Below are 18821 nucleotides of genomic sequence, written 5' to 3'. Positions count from 1 at the left end.
TTATAAGTGGATAAATAATATTTATTTAAAATTATATATATAATAATAATATGTGTAATACTAAAATAATGAAAATAAATAAAGTATCAAGAATATAAACATATTTTTTTCTTAAAACTTATATATTTTTATTTTTTAATCAAGATCATTGTTTTATTAAAATAAATATTAATATTAAAAATTAAAAATTTGACAAGTCAAAATCGGTTTGACCGCTTAATAACCGTTTAATCCGCTTAATAACCGCTTAATCCATTTATAAGACCGCTTAATCTTTAAAAACGCTTAATTATCCGATTAGTATAAAGTCGAAGCGCTTAATGGTCCGATTCCGCTTAAACGGCCGCTAAGGCGGCCGCTTAATGCGCTTTTCAGAACACTGGTTACTCCATACACATTAGGAACACTAGTAACACTAGTAATATTATTTGAGTACTGAGTATATATTGTATGGTGTATACGCATCAGTTATGGTACAAAGTGTTAGAAAATTAGGATTTTAGAGAGCTTAATTTAATTATGTTCTTGATGTTAATCCTAAAATCTAATGATTGGAAATTATTCAATGATATTTGAACTTAAATTTTCATGTATGGTTTTAAAGATTTTCTTAATGAAATCCATATTAAATGAGAGTTGAAAGTAGCTTGGAAAAACTTGGAATTTTTGAGAATGTTTGTCCCACATTGAAATAAATAAAGGGGGTTGTGTGCTTACATGAGTAGTATACAACTACTAAGGTGTGTGATGGTCCATTGTGTTGTTATGTGCTTCGCGCGCGCGCCGCCGCACCGGACCGGGTCGGGTCGAAGGGCGATTTGGGCGAATGTCTCGGCCTCTCGCGTACGCGAGGCGACCTGGGCGAGGATTTTATTTATTTGAGAATTAATTTTAATTCAAATTTATTTATCAGTGATTGGATTATTATTATTATTATTATAATTGTTGGGCTGGGTTCGATACTGAATTGGGCTAAGTCACTTTGTTAGTGGGCTTAGTGTAATTCATTGAACCTGAACATGCATATATAATTTGATCTGTAACTGATATATTGAATTAAAATATAAATCTGATAATAACGTGGGTGTTAAGTGAAAAAACTGTTACAAATATTTTAAATTCAAAATCTGATCAGTTTTGATTTTATTTATTAATGGAGCAGTTTAATTCATATATTAATTGTGTGGGCAGTTTCACTTTTCCTCTCCTATAAATAGAGGCTAAAGTGAATGTAATAGACACACCACACAACATTCTCTTCTTTTCTCCCTCTCTGCATTTCTCTCCCCAAAACACAAGTTCGAAGTGCTGTTAGTTAGTTTTCTGGCGACTGAGGTGCTATTCGGGGTGGAGGTTTTGTTGTTGCTGTTAACATAAACTCCAAGTTGTTTTATCCTGGTGGAGATATTGCACGCATCCCAAACGCAGCAGGTAGGGGCAATATTCTCTTCAAGAGCAGCCAGGGCTTCGAGCAAGGCCTGGTGACTCAGCTGTGATCTTCTTTTCTTGGCGTTTTGTATCTGTGCACTACCATTATTTTCAGTCACTGTTGAAAGCTATGGTTTCAGGTACTTATTCGTTTTTCTCTTCGTTATTTCAGTTACTGATTTTGTTTACATGCATGCTTTGTTTTGTTGACTGTGGTCTTGGCCTAGACTTACTAAATTCTTTATACACTTGCCTCTATATTGCTATATTTGTTAGTGAGTTTTACAACATTCTTAAAGAGAATATTAGTTATTTAGAATTTAGCATTATGGTTAACGAAAGTGAGGTTATCGTTGGTGGTGGTAGCGGTTCGGGTGCAACTGCTAGGGGCCATTGATTGGACCACCTATAGTTTCCCACAAGCTGTTGAACTAACCGGTTTACCAGAGAAATTCAACGGTGGCATTGACTTTTCTCGCTGGCAGAAAAGGATGAAGTTGTGGCTGACTATAAAGGGTCTATGGTCGGTTGTGGAATATGAGAAACCAGTGGTGGATCAAGAGAAGGCTGACAGAGTTAAGGCTTTTGCGAAGTGTGCTGAGAAGGATGGAGTGGCTAGGGCGGCCATTCTGGCGGCACTAACAAACACTTTGTTTGATGTCAATTCTTCTGATGCATACTCCGCAAAACTCTTGTGGGAGAAGCTGGACCAGACATATAATACTGACTCACAAGGTCTAGAAAAGTATTATGTGGCAAGGTTCCTCGAGTTCAAGCTGTTGGACAATAAGTCCATGACTGAGCAGGTGCATGAGTTCGAGATGATAGTGCATGCTTTGAAGGAGTCTGGAATGGACCTCCCGGAGAAGTTCAAGGTGATGAGTGTGATTGAAAAGCTCCCGAAGTCTTGGGAAGAGTTCTCTCTCTCCCTGAAAAGACAGAAAGGAGACATCACCTGGACCAACCTTATGCTGGACATCTCGGTGCAAGAACAACACAAGTCCAAACAGGGACATAGTGATGCCAACTGAACACGGTACCTCGAAGGTAAACTATAGCAACTGTAAGACAGAAGAGGAAGGCCTTTGCTAAGAAAGCTAATAGTAATAAACCTAAGAGTGACAAGGACAAGGCCAAGAAACCCAAGGCAAACAAACCATGCTGGTCTTGTGGGCAGGTTGGGCACTAGAGTAAGGACTGCCCTACGAAGAAAGCGAAGAAAACCGAGGTAGCGCAAGCGAATGCTGTGCTTGAAACTGCAAGTGGGCCTGTAGTGAACATGGTCGTTGGTGAGACTACGACTTCTGAAGCCGACGTTGACCGGTATGTATCCCTACAATCCTGTAATATTTTCTACCTATCTATCAAATGAATGGTTGATAGATACTGGAGCTAATGTACATATTTGTGCTGATATTAGTTTATTTGTATCTTATCAACAGAGTCATATCCTGACTGTGAAGATGGGGAATGCTAGTGCTGCTCAAGTACATGGAGTTGGAAACGTGGATCTGAAGTTCCCTTCAGGACGTATTCTATCTCTGACTGAGAGTGCATCATGTTCCCGACATGCATATAAATATAATAAGTGGAAGCTGTTTAGTTTCTAGTGGTTTTGAAGTTTCGTTCAAATATAATAAAGTAGTTCTTATTCACACTGGTACATCTTTGGCAAGGGTTACTTGTCAAATGGTTTATTTGTTATTAATGTGGATCCCGTTTTGGGAAATTTATATAATAATGTTATTCCTTCTGTTAATTGTATTGAATCCTCGAATATATGGCATGCTAGACTAGGTCATTTAAACTTTTGGTGCTCTTAAGAACATGATGAACTTAGAGTTGATTCCAAAACATACCATAGAAAAGAATTCTAAATGTCAAGTATGTGTGTCTGCTAAATAAATAAGGAAACCTTTTCATAACGTTGTTAGGGATTCAGACTTATTAGATTTAGTACACACTGATATTTGTGAATTGGGTGGTGTGTTGACCAAGGACCAGTTTAGATACTTCATTACTTTTATAGATGATAGTAGTAGATACTGTTATGTTTATTTACTTAGACATAAGGATGAAACACTTAGTAAATTCATTATATATAAAACTGAAGTAGAAAAACAAACTAGTAAGTTACTTAAAAGGTTGAGATCTGATATAGGTGGTGAGTATACGAGTAATGCTTTTAATGAATTTTGTGCAAACAATGGTATAGTTCATGAAGTTACTCCACCATACACACCTGAGTCTAATGGGGTTGCTGGGCGAAAGAACAGAACATTTAAAGATATGATTAATAGTATGCTTATTAACTCTGGGTTGCCTAAATACATGTGTGGAAAGGCTCTAAATACGGCTTGCCATATTTTGAATAGAGTCCCTCTGAAATACATGAATAAGATACCCTTGGAGTTATGGAAAGGCAGGATGACTAGTCTTAAGTATCTTCGTATGTGGGGGTGCCTTGCTAAGGTGCTTGTTCCTGAACACAAGAGAAAGAAACTAGATCCAAAGACTGTTGACTATATCTTTCTGGGCTATCTTGAAACCACTACAGCTATGAGATTTTTAGTGTTAAAATCTGACATAGATGGTATAGTGACAAACACGATAGTTGAATTTCGAGATGCGACATTCTTTGAGGATGTCTACCCTATGAAGACTGGAATACCTGAAACGACTTCTGAGGAAGATCCTACTCACACATCAAGTTCTATTCCTGATCATGTGGAAAAGATGACAAATGTGGGGGCGGAACCTAGTAGTAGCTCTATTTCTAAGGAAGTAGAGGAAACAAGGAGAAGTAAGCGTGCAAAGATAGTCAAGATTTTGGAGGTGATTTCATCACTTACAATATTAAGGACGAACCTTTAACTTTCCGACAAGCTATGGATTCTTTTGAGTCAAGGCACTGGAAGGGTGCTGTAAAGAGTGAAATTGACTCTATTGTTTCTAATGGAGCATGGGAGTTGGTTGATCTCCCTCCTGGGTGTTCTACTATTGGGTGCAAATGAGTCTTTAAAAGAAAGTTGAACCCTGACGGCTCAATAGACAAGTACAAAGCTAGACTGGTAGCTAAGGGTTTTAAGCAAAAGGAAGGAATTGATTACTTTGATACATACTCTCCGGTTGCAAGAATGGTAACAATCTGAATGCTTATAGCATTGGCTTCAGTCCATGGTCTTATCATCCATCAGATGGATGTGAATACGGCTTTTCTTCATGGTGAACTTGAAGAAGAGATTTATATGGATCAGCCTGAGGGATTTGTTGCATCTGACAATGAAAGGAAAGTATGTAAGTTGATCAAATCCATCTATGGCTTGAAACAAGCTCCCAGAGATTGGCATAAAAAGTTTGATGAAACTGTATTGCCTTTCAGTTATAAGATTAATGAAAGTGATAAGTGTGTCTACACTAAAGTTAAAGGTAATGAGTGTGTTATTTTGTGCCTATATGTGGATGGACATTTTATTGTTTGGAACCAATATTGAGATTATTAACGAGACTAAAGAATTCTTGAAAAGGCATTTTGAAATGAAGGATATGGGTGAGGCAAGTGTGATTCTTGGAATCAAACTGATTCAGTCCACTGAAGGAATAACCTTGACTCAATATCATTATATAGAGAAATCTATACTTGAGAAATATGGTTATTCACAGTGTAGAATCGCTAGTACACCCTATGATTTGAAAGTTGCCTTTGTCAAGAATACTTCAGGAGTGGTTGTGTCTCAGTTAAGGTATTCTCAGATTATTGGGAGCTTGCAGTATCTTGCTAACTGTACTAGACCATATATTTCATATTCTGTGTCTAAGTTGGCTAGATATACAAGCTGTCCAAACAGAACTCATTGGGATGCTCTTGATAGAGTACTTAGATATCTAAAAGGCACAATGTACCTTAGTTTACACTACAGGAGATTCTCTGGTGTGCTTGAAGGGTACAGTGATGCAAGTTGGATAGCTAAGAAGTCTGGTTCCAATGGAGTGACTGGATAGGTGTTCACCTTGGCTGGTGGAGAAATATCCTGGAAGTCAAGCAGACAGACTATAGTTACTCGGTCTACTTTTGAGGCTGAGATGTGTGCACTTGATGTCACAGGGACGGAGGCTGAATGGTTACACGGACTTATGTCTGCGATACCTGTAGTAAGCAGACCGTTTCCTGCTATTGTTATTCACTGTGATAGTCGAACAACTATCGACAAGATTAGCAGTAAAAAGCATAATGCTAAAACTAAGAGACACATCCAAGTTAGACTCAAGTCTATAAGGGGTTTAGTGACTGATAGGATCATAGCTATAGAGTTCATAGGAACTCAGAATAATATAGTTGATCCTCTTACTAAAGGACTGGAACCTGCAGTGGTCCTGAAGTCAAGGTTGGGGATGGGACTGTCAACCCATATAATTCATCAACGGTGGGAACCCAATACACATGAGAGGAGATCCCTCGAAGTGTATTCAATGGGTAATAACAAGTTGTAAGGATGAATTGGTAGTACCTTTGCTACATAGATGATACTATAGTATCTGAGTCTATCCCCTGTAAACCTAGAATGTATTGACACTGCTAGAAAAGCAAGAGTGTTAAAACTCTGAATGGGATCAAGTCATTTGACGAGATAGAGGCAGTATATTTCTGGAGATGTCCAGCTAAGCGAATGTAATTGTGTGGTCGCAATTAGAGGATATGGTTAATCCTTGAATCATTCGACGAACAGGATCGAGACATGACCATTAATGTCTCAAAGCCGTAGATTGGCACCATAGCCTTTGACTTGTCGTCGTCTATGGAATATGATTATACTAAACGGATTAAGATTCAAGGTGAAATATTCCATCTGAATCCGATAGCCATTGAAGTAGAGGAATTAGGAAGGTTCAAACCCGGAAGGGTACCGACTCTGAAAAAACAAGTCATGATGGAAAAATTAATCGCATTTCTGTATGGATTTGCGGGGGATTGTTAGAAAATTAGGATTTTAGAGCTTAATTTAATTATGTTCTTGATGTTAATCCTAAAATCTAATGATTGGAAATTGTTCAATGATATTTGAACTTAAATTTTCATGTATGATTTTAAAGATTTTCTTAATGAAATCCATATTAAATGAGAGTTGAAAGTAGTTTGGAAAAACTTGTAATTTTTGAGAATGTTTGTCCCACACTGAAATAAATAAAGGGGGTTGTGTGCTTTATATGGTATCACACACATGAGTAGTATACAACTACTAAGGTGTGTGATGGTTCATTGTGTTGTTGTCTACTTCACGCGCGCACACACACGCGCGCGCCACCGCACCGGATCGGACCGGGTCAGGTCGAAGGGCGATTTGAGCGAATGTCTCGGCGTCTTGCGTACGCGAGGCGACCTGGGCGAGGATTTTATTTATTTGAGAATTAATTTTAATTCAAATTTATTTATCAGTGACTGGATTATTATTATTATTATTATTATAATTGTTGGGCTGGGTTCGATACTGAATTGGGCTAAGTCACTTTGTTAGTGGGCTTAGTCTAATTCATTGAACCTGGACATGCATATATAATCTGATCTGTAACTGATATATTGAATTAAAATATAAATCTGATAATAATGTGGGTGTTAAGTGAAAAAACTGTTACAAATATTTTAAATTCAAAATCTGATCAGTTTTGATTTTATTTATTAATGGAGCAGTTTAATTCATATATAAATTGTGTGGGCAGTTTCACTTTTCCTCTCCTCTAAATAGAGGCTAAAAAGTGAATGTAATAGACACACCACACAACATTCTCTTCTTTTCTCCCTCTCTGCATTTCTCTCCCAAAAACACAAGTTCGAAGTGCTGTTAGTTAGTTTTCTAGCGACTGAAGGTGCTAGTTGGGGTGGAGGTTTTGTTGCTGCTGTTAACATAAACTCCGAGCTGTTTTATCCTGGTGGAGATATTGCACGCATCCCAAACGCAGCAGGTAGGGGGCAATATTCTCTTCAAGAGCAGTCAGGGCTTCGAGTAAGGCCTGGTGACTCAGCTGTGATCTTCTTTTCTTGGCGTTTTGTATCTGTGCACTACCATTATTTTCAGTCACTGTTGAAAGCTATGGTTTCAAATACATATTCGTTTTTTCTTCGTTATTTCAGTTACTGATTTTGTTTACATGCATGCTTTGTTTTGTTGACTGTGGTCTTGACCTGGATTTACTAAATTTTTTATACACTTGACTTTACGTTGCTATATTTGTTAGTGAGTTTTACAACACAAAGTTCGTCACATCATGCATTACAACAATTGCACAACATGTGACTAATTAGCTGTAGAGATGCACAAAAGGCCCACCGGGCCGAGTCTTGACCGGGCCTTAAAAAGCCCGAGCTTTGACCGAGCCGGGCTTTTCGGGCTTTGACTTTGACCGGGCCGGGCCGGGCTTTCCGGAAATTTCAAAGCCCGTTTGGGCCCTCGAGGCGGGCCTAACCGGGCTTTTTTTCGGGCCGGATCGGATCGGCCCGGACTTTTTTCTAATTTAAATCGGATCTAGTATTATTAGAGATTCCGAAGAATACATGTGTTAGCAACTAGATCATCGTAAAAATGTATTAGTTTACATGAAATATTTTAGGAAAACATTACTTCGTTGAAAACATTTAAGTTCGGCAAAAAATAAACATGTTTATATGATATATTTTATCATTGTTATGATAAAAATGATAACAATGATATCATTGTTATGATAACAATGATATCCAAATATTCATGACAATGATATCCAAATATATATAGTGTATTTATTATATATTCTTTCATTATTTATGCAACGAAGTATATAAATAATATTATTAATCACAAATATGTAAATATATATGTGTTTAAAGTATTATTTATATGTATAGTAAATGTGAATTTATAAATATATAAGAAAATATATTAGAATAATCAGATTATAACCGGGCTTTTTCGGGCTTTTAATCGGGCCGGGCCGGGCAGAAGCCCGGGTTTTTAACCGGGCCGGGCCGGGCTTTGCCTAAAAATATAGGGCCCGTCGAGGCCCGAAGCCCGGGCCGGGACCGGGCCGGGACCGGGGCGAGCTTGACCGGGCTTTGACCGGATCGGGCCGGGCCAGATTTTCGGGCTCGCGCTTTTTGTGCATCTCTAGTTAGCTGTCAGTATAATTCGCATCATAATAATAATAAAAAAACAAGCAATGCCACTGATATATAACACGCAATGCATGCAGAAAAACAGAAAGATGCGTGTTGCACTTGCAGGCTGCAGCTTTTTTGTCTGATTTCATTTCCCACGAGTTAACTTCACAGAACTGTGCAACAATCATGATGCACCATAAATTATTTTTACCATCCTAAAATCTAAATTTGGACCCAATTCTTTTGTACCATCCGGTTGTGAACTGTCGGATAGATCCGGTAAAGAAGTTATTTACTGCGTTCTGTAATTTTGAGTTTTTGACTAATAAAGATTGAGGACTCCTGATCATAAGGAGGTGATGATTTTGATGGGGGGGGGGGGTGATATCTTCTTATCCAGCACTTTGAAGCCACCAGCTGCTGGATTCAACTTCATAAATACCAACGACCCCTTCATAAATAAATAACTCCCTTTCTCTTCACACCAAAATCCTGACCCACGCGGATTCTAATTGACCTTGCCGATAAACTTGACTTTAAACATGAATTCCAGCAAGTAGATCTTGCAATTTTCAAGTGCCCTGACTTAAAATTTAAGGATTGTGCTCCAATAATAATATCTTAAACAACTTCTCACAAATTAAGAGACACCTTTTATCCGTTATGTTTAGAAAAACATTAGTCATTCCCTATTCTACTTTTATCAATAAATATTTATTTCCTTCATAATCTACATTTCTTTTTCATAATTTTTTATTAGTGAAATTTAAATTTAATATTATTATACTTATAAGAAGTATTGTTGGAGTTGACATACCATATAATATCTTAAATAAAGCAATTCCAATAATGTCTAAATTCCTTACAAATATAAAAAAAAAATTAATGTCATAGGTGATTTAGAATTTTGTTTTGATACGTTAACTCCAACAACATGTCTTACTTTTGCCTTATTATTAAAATAATAATATATTTGAATTAAAACTAGAGGGAACAGGAAAAGATTAGAGAAGAGAGATGAGCAAAAAGAGGAAAAAAATATATTTTTATTGACCAGTAATGAAATAATGCATGTATAGTTATTCCCCAAAGATATAACTTGTCATAAATGTACTTAGTGTTTTAAGACAACTCTTGACATTGTTACAACACTCATTTATCTATAATGCCTTAAATTTTAGTTCACAACATATATTAAAGACATTGTTAAACCTTTTCCAAGAGCAACTTCAACAGTATCTTAGTTCATTTCCTCTATATATTCATTTATATATAATATTTTATTATTAAAAGGTATCATGACTATGAAAGTGAAAGAAAGTGATCAATTATCATAACATTCCAATACCCATAACACTGTTTAAACTAAATGACCCCATATCACTATTTAACAAATCATTAGAATATTGCTGGAGGAATTTCTTTCCCCGTATTTCTTATATTTTAATTTTAGACTCCAAAATCCAAATAGCTAAATTACTGGAGTTGCTATAAGAATCATATTTTTAATAATATCTTTAGGGAACATTTTAGGATATTGAACTTGCTCCCACACAATAGAAATATTTAATACTATTCAGCGGGTCCTCTTAAAAGGAGTACTAATATGTCCTTCAATATGATCCCCAATATGTTTTGTAATATTCCGTAAACTAAAAATATTGCAGAACCCAACCAGTATTCTCCACTGAACTTCTGTAAAAATAAATTACCACGTAAGTAGCACTTTTTTGCACAAGAGTGAAAATAAGCAACTACAACATGGTTAAAATTAAACACAAAGTTTAAAATTTGTGTACAACATAAGAGAAGAAACTGTGGGGAAATTTTATATTGTACAACACTACATCCTAGAAGCAAGGAAAGGTTTCTCGCCTATACAATTTCATTTTCCCGTTAATCTCTGGGTGCTTTCACATATCAACTATATATTTTAGTTATCAGGTTAAGTGAGTTATATGTGTAAAGTATATACCAGAAAGATTCTCCAAGTTTCTTAACTTTCTGTGCCATTGTCACTAGGCAGAATCCTCCCATTGTAATCGGTTAAGCCCATCTACTATTGCCTTCCGGAATTCATCATTGTGGAGGAGAAATGACGAGACATGTCCACCTGTAACCCATCTCACTTCTGAGCCTGGCCATGCCTTTTGGAGCTCCAAGACCGAATGTTTCGGGATGTATCCATCATCCTGTAAGCAATAGCAAAATCAGTAATCAAGATTCTATTCATACCACTAAGTTATTGTGTCCAGTGGCACGTTTTGTGCATTCAGTGCTTAACCTCGTCAGCTATTTATGGTGGTGAGTTTAAAGTGTTTGCTAGATTTTTAAGGAAAACAAGATTTGCAGATGAAGTTAGCTTCCAAAACACTCGAAAGCTGACAAAAACTAATACCATATGCTGTAAAATAGATCCAGCAGGAGATCTAATAAGAGGGAAATTCTCAAAGACAAAGCTAAACTTTATTAAAAACCCAACAAATTGTACATATAATCCAGAAACGATTTTATGAAGTAGTTTGAGCAATGATCAAATGATTAGTACAAAAAAGGAACTCTTAACCACAACTGTATTAAAGTATTAAACAAATTATATTGTTTAATACTCATGATCTAATCTGTCACTTACAGTAGCTGCTACGAATATGACGGAACTGGGATTTTTGGGGATTGGAAACCGTGTGACGTCCGTGAGAGATAAAACATCACGCATCCTCTCTCTCACTTCCTCAAGTGTCATTCCATCCTTTTGCATGGGCAAATCTTCTCTTAAAGCCTCCCATGCAGTACCATGTTTTAATATCCCGTCACAGAACGCCACGACAGCAGAGTGTGGAGAGAGAAACGGAAGTGTAGCAATTGGCGTGGGGTGAAGGGATCCAACCATAGCAGCATGTACTCCCCCTATATAACATATAAGTCAAGACTCAAGTATTTGCATTAACAAAAAAACATGACTTTAGATTTATAATCTGGAATTTAACATGGCATGGCATGGTGCATTATAAGTATTGTGTCTTTATCCAATTTTCTTACATAAACATGGTAAAAGCTACATATGAAAAGAACAGAAAACAAACGGGGCTTATTCTTGAATAATAATATAATTTGATTTATCTAGCAATGAATTGTTTCAAAACCGATCAAGGCAGCTGGAAAGCATGGAAACATAGAGCAGCTGTGCTGATTGTTGGGAAATGATTATACAGTAAGATAGAACTCCATTAAACTTCTTAAGACACCTTGAAATTAAATTGAACTTAAGGACTCTCTTACATTAACCTAAAGGACATATATATGCGTCAAATGTGTGCTCCGCTAAACAATCCATACTCCCCGACATTAGTGCTGGGACATTTACAAACTTGCAAGGGACAAAATTACAAAGGATCTAGCATTTATATCAACAAACACAATTTTCTTATCTACTTGCTAGAAATATAATGCCTTTTAGTTATTGTAGTTATGCAAATTGATATAACAATGTTGTACCCATATATTACATACCCCAGAGGCAACTTCTACTATTAAAAATCATCAAACTAGGATATAGAGTTGAAGTTTTACCCATGCTTAGTCCACAAACACCCATCTTTCCGTAACCTGCTTCAGTGCCTAACCAATATAACAGACTGCGTGCCTCCTCAATGGTAACTCTTCCTAGCAACAGCAAGTCACTTACACACAATAATCTTGCACCACGCTGCAATATTGGTCGCCTTCTTCCATAAAATGGGCTGAACCACAAACTCGCTGGTTAAGTCAGAAACACTTAGATTACATGAAATATTCGATAGAAGTATTCATTGAATGATCTAACCTCTCAAGCACCATTGTTGCTATATTTTCCTTCAACAGTGGTCCACCAAGACGTAACCTTCGCTCAAAAGTATGGTCTCCGGTTCCTACAGTTGAAAGAGCGGAACTTTTAACAAACTGCTAAATTCTATCATTTCAATAAATAATTAAATAATGTTATTGGATACAGGTAAAAGAAAAAGATCCTTGCTAAGAAAGAAGTTCGTATGCTATAATATACCAGCAAAACCACTATTATTAAGAATTCACGATCCACATTTATCCAGTCAGCACTACAAAAAATGTACGAACCCAAATATAAGATTGGGATATAATCATTCTCTTGTGAGTATTCTGGCTTTTGACAAAACAGCAAGATACTATGTTGCGTTTGGTTGGGATGAATCAAATTGGAGGAATGGAATGGAATGGGAACTGTCTTATGGGTAAATGCTCAAAATTTTCAGTCCTTCCTCTGTTCTTTTCCTAACAACCAAAAGTAGAGATCAAAAACCCCCAATTTGAGAGGCAATGCTCATTCTCCACCACTCCCATTGTCTTTATAATTCACATCATAGAAAAAATCGCACCCTCTCGTTCTTTTTCAAATCTTCCCTCCTACCTCCATTGTTTCTCTTTAATTTTATTCATCCCTTTTCATTATATTCTAATCTCCCCTACCAAACACAACATAAGCAATTACATGAATGATACCAAATCATGTCGCTCCAAGCAAGACATTGTAATTGATGATTTACCATGCGAACTGAATTTGTTAATTTAGCTAATACTAGCATAAATCCCGTGCGATGCACGGGTTTTCATTAATATTTTAAATTTTTATTTATCAAGTTATATTATATTTTTAAAATATTTATATAAATATATAATGATTATAAATTTATAATAAAAATAATTGAATAACATGTGGTCGTAATTTAGTAGAATAAATAGATATGTAACACTATTATTTATATCTTTTAATAATAGGATAAGTTGTATTCGTAGTTTAGTAGGATAAGTATACTATATTTAGTAGTAGTTTAATAATTTAGTAGTTTATTAGATATATAACACTATTTATCTATTTTTCTAATAATCAAAATTAGGGAATTATCGTTGAACCAAATTATCTCTATTCCGGCTATTATAATATAGTATAGATGACAAGTTAAGGAGACTAATATAGACCGGGCTTAATTGACACCACCAGAACTGAAACTTACGATAACAATAGTATTAACTTCCAGTAAATACATATTAGTTTCCAAGAATTCAGGAACATTCCAGGCTGCTCAACTGATCCCATCCACAGGGTTTTAGAAATGGTATAAAAACAGCTCCATAAGCACAAAGGTAGAAGCTAACAATAAAACACATTAATCTTCAAACTTAATCTGTTGAAATCAATCAAACCTACAACAGAAACTATCCTATTTTACAGTCTCCTATATAATAAGGCAGCTATTAGCTAAGACATGGCTACCGACTAGATGACAGGACGAATAAAATTATATAAGTAATAAACTCTGGAACACTACAACTTAACAAAGATATACAAGCAGGCATTACCACAATACAAATAACATATAACGAATCAATGTAATTACAATACCTGCAAGATGAACCACACAAGCCATTTTCTGCGGCGGAACGAATTTAGGGGCAAGAAAAGCCACCCTAGCATTATGACATTCAGGAGGCAATGCACTAAGAAGCTGGTCATCACAAGGAGTTCTAAAAACCCCTTCTTTCAAACAAGCATTCTTAGTTTCCCAAACAGTGTTCCAGATTGGCTGGATCATTTCAGGAGCCCAATTTTGACCTTCAACTTGAGGAAACAACTGCTTAATCATTCTTTCGAGTAAATCAAGCTTTGCACCTCCCCATCCACCAGAAAAAAATTGTGGGCTAAGCTTAGTTCTGTGCATAAATGCACCATATACATGGTCCAACACATAATGAAGCATGCCCAAATTGACATTCACCATTCTTTTCAAAACCCTAAATTTAAACACAACCCAAGTTCTATAAAGATCCAAGTTTTAATCAAATAACATCAATTAACAAAACCCAGATAAGAATCAAGAACCCCTCATATAAAGATCAATTTTTTTAATGAGATAACATCAATTTAACAAAACCCAGATAAGAATCAAGACCAACTTCTATCAAAGATCAATTCTTTAACCAGATGAAATCAATTAAAAAGCAGATACGAATCAAGAAATGGTGAAGAAATTACAAGCAATTGCAGTAAAAAGGGTGTTTAATTTTAAGAAAATAAAAAGTAAATTGGGGGGAGATAATTAGGGGAAAATGTAAGTTAGGATGAGAGAATCGAAGTTGGATCTGCTGAAAAAGTTGTAAAGAACAATGGGCGGGGAAGAAGGTGGTTTGTCAGGTTGTGTGCGGGCTAGGCCCACCTTACGTGGATGGATAATCTAATACGCCATTTTTTAATATATATTAGCATCGTTCTAAAAAGCCGAATTTTTAATGATTCAGTGAGTGATTAATCGGATAATCAGTGATTAATCGGAGCGTTAATCGGGTATGTTTAATAAAATGTAAAAATAATTAATTTATTAAACTAAATATATTAATTTAAGAAAAAAGTAGAGTGATTAATCGGATTATAAAATTGAATCGACAAAGCATTTTCAAACAATTAATCAGGTGATTAATCGATAAAATTGGTAATTTTTAGAACATAGTATATTGGGTTTTAATTTTTTTCAAGAATTGCACAACTGAACAAAGGCCAATCCGGACTTCATTTTACTTATCTAAACCGGCTTTTTTTTATTCAAAATGTAATAGTATGAAAACCCGTGCGAGGTACGAGTCTAAGTTGTTGTGTAAATTTTAAAGTTTCGAGATTTTTCGATATGTGTGATATTCATAATTTGATGAAAAAATTATTGTATTTTAGCAATGTAGTTACCTGATTACCGATGAAAACCATCCATACTTGAAATATTTTTGTGTTGTGAAACGAGTAATTTTGATAATTAATAGTTTACAAAATTTTGCAAAATATTTATAAAAAGGGTAAAATCGACTTGTGTTTTGGTCAATTGCAAAGTATAATAGTTAATTGCAAAGTATAATAGTTAAACTCGATGATATGTAAAAATAAATGAGAAAACTGTAGGCAAAAAAATTACTTATGTAAACAATTCTTAAAAATAGAGTTTTTTTTCAACTTACAGAGTTTCATCATAACACATCATAAAAGTTCTTGCATGAAATTTTCATTGATACATGATGTAGTTTTGGTTTAAAATGTGTGGTGAGTACATAATCGTTAAAATTAGTTCGTTGCTTGTGTCTGTCAAGTTTTCTCCTCTGTACTTGTGTTAATGCGTCCATGATGTTCTTCACTCATTTAACATATGCAAGGATGCGTCCATGATGTTTTTCACTCATTTAACATATGCAAGGATGTAGATTGCAATTCACGAAAAATATGCGCTACTTTATAATCTAATATAACTTATTTATTTTATATTAAATCATAAAATTACATAATATAATTTAAATAAATAAATAAATAATTATTGTGTTTAATTTTTTTAAAAAAATTATCATAATTAAAATACCAAATATTTCTTTAATACGCGACACGCGCACACACTTGACACGTGTATAATTGGAAATACAAGATTATGTGGCCGCGTGATACGGTTGTCATATGTAATAGTTTATTATTATTATTATTATTATTTAACACTACTTTAAAATATAGTCAAGCTATATATTATATATACCATTTATTCATATTATAATGTGATATTATAATGTGAAATAATATATTATAATCTGAATTAATAAATGTAAAATAAAATTACGATAAAAAATTGTTAATAAATTACAATAATAATACCAAATATATTTCATTCACGCGGCACACACATACACGTACCATGTGTATGATTGAAAATACAATTGATGTAATTTTCGGTACAATTATTTATGTATAGTAAAGTTTCATTATTATTTTATTTTTGCACTAAATTAAATATTTTAGGATTGTATAAAAGGAGACACTATATGATACATAATATATTATAATATTAATCAATAAGTATACAAATTGAATCAGTAGAAACACAATAATTAAAGTACCAAATATTTATTCATTCCCGCGATATGTACACACCTATAATTTATATGATATAAAACATAAAGAAGTGATTTCCAATTGGTACGAAAATGTCTAAATTAGTGTATATACTCAATTTCAAACTCCCAAAATAATAAGTATTTTTTTAAAAAAAGTAAGCACGATGATAATTTGCACGATTTAAAACATATATGATTGTTTGGCTTAGTGGTAAGGAGATGTGTAATTTATTGTATAGACTCAAGTTCGAATCCTTTTAACTATAATTGTTTTTTAAAAAAATCGTATGTACATGGGCAATTTAGACATTTCAAATAGACTATAAAATAGCACATACTTTTGGTGAAATTACAACCTACATTTTTGCAACTTTTTAATCAGTGAAACCTGTCGTGGACGCATTAACACACATATACAAGAGAAACCTTGACCGACATAATGCACCAACCTTAGTAATTTCATTATCCGCATCGTATTCAAATACACATTTCACACAAAAACTGCTATGTATAGGTGAAATTATGTAACCTAAAAAAACTTTGTTTTTTAGAATTGGATACATAAAATTTTTATTAGCCTATAATTGTGTCGTTTATGTTAACGTACTATCGAGTTTAACTCTTATACTTGACGAGTGTTACCCAATAAAGATATAATTATTTAAGGGGGTTGGATACAATTATATCAACAAATCAAAATCAGGATATAAGATCAATGAAATCAATAACAGTTTATTAATTCTGATATAAACTGTTACAAAACTCTCTCAAGAAATTCTGATGCTCTTGAGAGCTGCTAGGTTACAATGATACTCGTGTAAAACTTATCAACAATGATAACCTATTCTGTGTTTATATAATACACAACTGCTCTATCAATTACAAGATATGTGAAAAAGATATTTATCCTGTTTCAATATATATCTCAATTAATAGCTATGTTTCCATAAATTAGGAACCAACACTAAACTACGTCTCAATTACCGGGACTGTATAATTAGTGGATCCTGATTTATTCTGTGATCTTGACGCCTAGTCATATCCTGATGACTTTCTCCATCCTGATGCAAATCCTAACGCCATGTAAATCCTGACTGATGATAGATCATGATTCCAGACAAATCCTGATTCAGACTTAAAACATTTTCTCCTAACAATCTCCCTCAATTTATGCTTTGTAGAATATACATAAATTATATGCCCTGTTTGATGCCAAAAATAGGAAGACAAAATGTTGAGTAGTAAGTTGTAGAGCATACTCAGTTATTGATGTTGATATCAATTTCTTGGTTCTTCATAAACCCTTGAGTTTCTCTTCACAAAAGCTTTAATTCTTTCATCTATCTTCATTTTGAGAAGTTGCTTTAGCCTGATCTTCAAATTTCTTTCATAATCACTTTTTTCAGACAACTGATATATGACAGCCCTTAAATTCCCAATTGGAGTCTTCTCCATCATCAACTCATCAAGTAGTATATAACTGGTTCTCAGACCATCAAGATTCAATGTTAACTGCCTTGGAGTAAGAACTGTTTCAAACACACCTTTATCCCTTCTCATGTTTACTTCCTTATGTCTATAGTTCATGTATATAGGAGTATAATGCCCAAAGTACTCAAAGTCTCTTTCTTGAATTCTTCTCCTGATAGTATAGAATATTAAATCTGATCATTCCCTAGATGCTTGATTTTCAACCATTAGCAAATAATGAATATATTTCAGCTCCTTGGTTGACATCATCAATAGCTTATCAGAAGAAAGTACTTGAACTTGCTCTCCTTCCAACATCAGCATAATCTTCTCATTTGGTTCTGAGCCATCATGTTTGTCAATGATAATTTTTACAGCTTAAAGCCTGTTAAGATGATCAACAATAATTTTCTGACCAGGTCTATGAGCCAATGGAAAATTTACCATCATTGGATTTATAAACTCAGCTTCATGATACCCAATTCCTGCTCTTGTGTATGGCCCCAACAGTCCGATAACTTGTGCTTGTATCAACCATGAAGGTGAATTAACACTGTTGTCCATAATAAATTTAGCTTGACTTTCCTATTGGATTTCTCCATAAATAAAGTTCACTCTGCCAGAACATTTCACTTCATCAATATTTTTCCATTTGTAGTCTTCCTTTCTATTAGGAAAATATGTTCTTATCCTCTCCTTCTCTTAAATATCTCCAAGATTTGAAATACGCCATCTCTCCCTTCCAGATCTCCAAAGCATATTATTGAACTCATCATTAGCCTTGTTCAATGCTATCCTGATTCTATCTTCTACTCTTCTTTCTTCTTCTTCTTCAACTTCAAAATTATGAGAATCATTAAAGATATAT

At 34.6% G+C, this 18821-nt stretch overlaps 1 protein-coding gene across 1 annotated transcript; it reads right to left on the bottom strand.

Moving 5' to 3' along the window:
• Positions 1-10295: 10295 nt before the first annotated feature.
• LOC141712559 (uncharacterized) lies at positions 10296-14783 on the bottom strand. The gene is made up of 5 exons (XM_074515545.1): positions 13971-14783; positions 12378-12462; positions 12125-12294; positions 11187-11461; positions 10296-10746 (listed from the first exon to the last, which is right to left on the bottom strand). Exons 1-5 carry the CDS (start codon positions 14344-14346, stop codon positions 10573-10575), a joined length of 1080 nt encoding a protein of 359 aa, XP_074371646.1. The 5' UTR covers positions 14347-14783; the 3' UTR covers positions 10296-10572.
• Between the last annotated feature and the right edge of the window lie 4038 nt (positions 14784-18821).

The sequence above is a fragment of the Apium graveolens genome, chromosome 3 (assembly GCF_009905375.1).
Source record: "Apium graveolens cultivar Ventura chromosome 3, ASM990537v1, whole genome shotgun sequence".
Lineage (NCBI taxonomy): Eukaryota > Viridiplantae > Streptophyta > Magnoliopsida > Apiales > Apiaceae > Apium > Apium graveolens.
The sequence above is the reverse complement of the archived record's forward strand: the minus strand, read 5'-3'. Positions and strand labels throughout refer to the sequence as shown.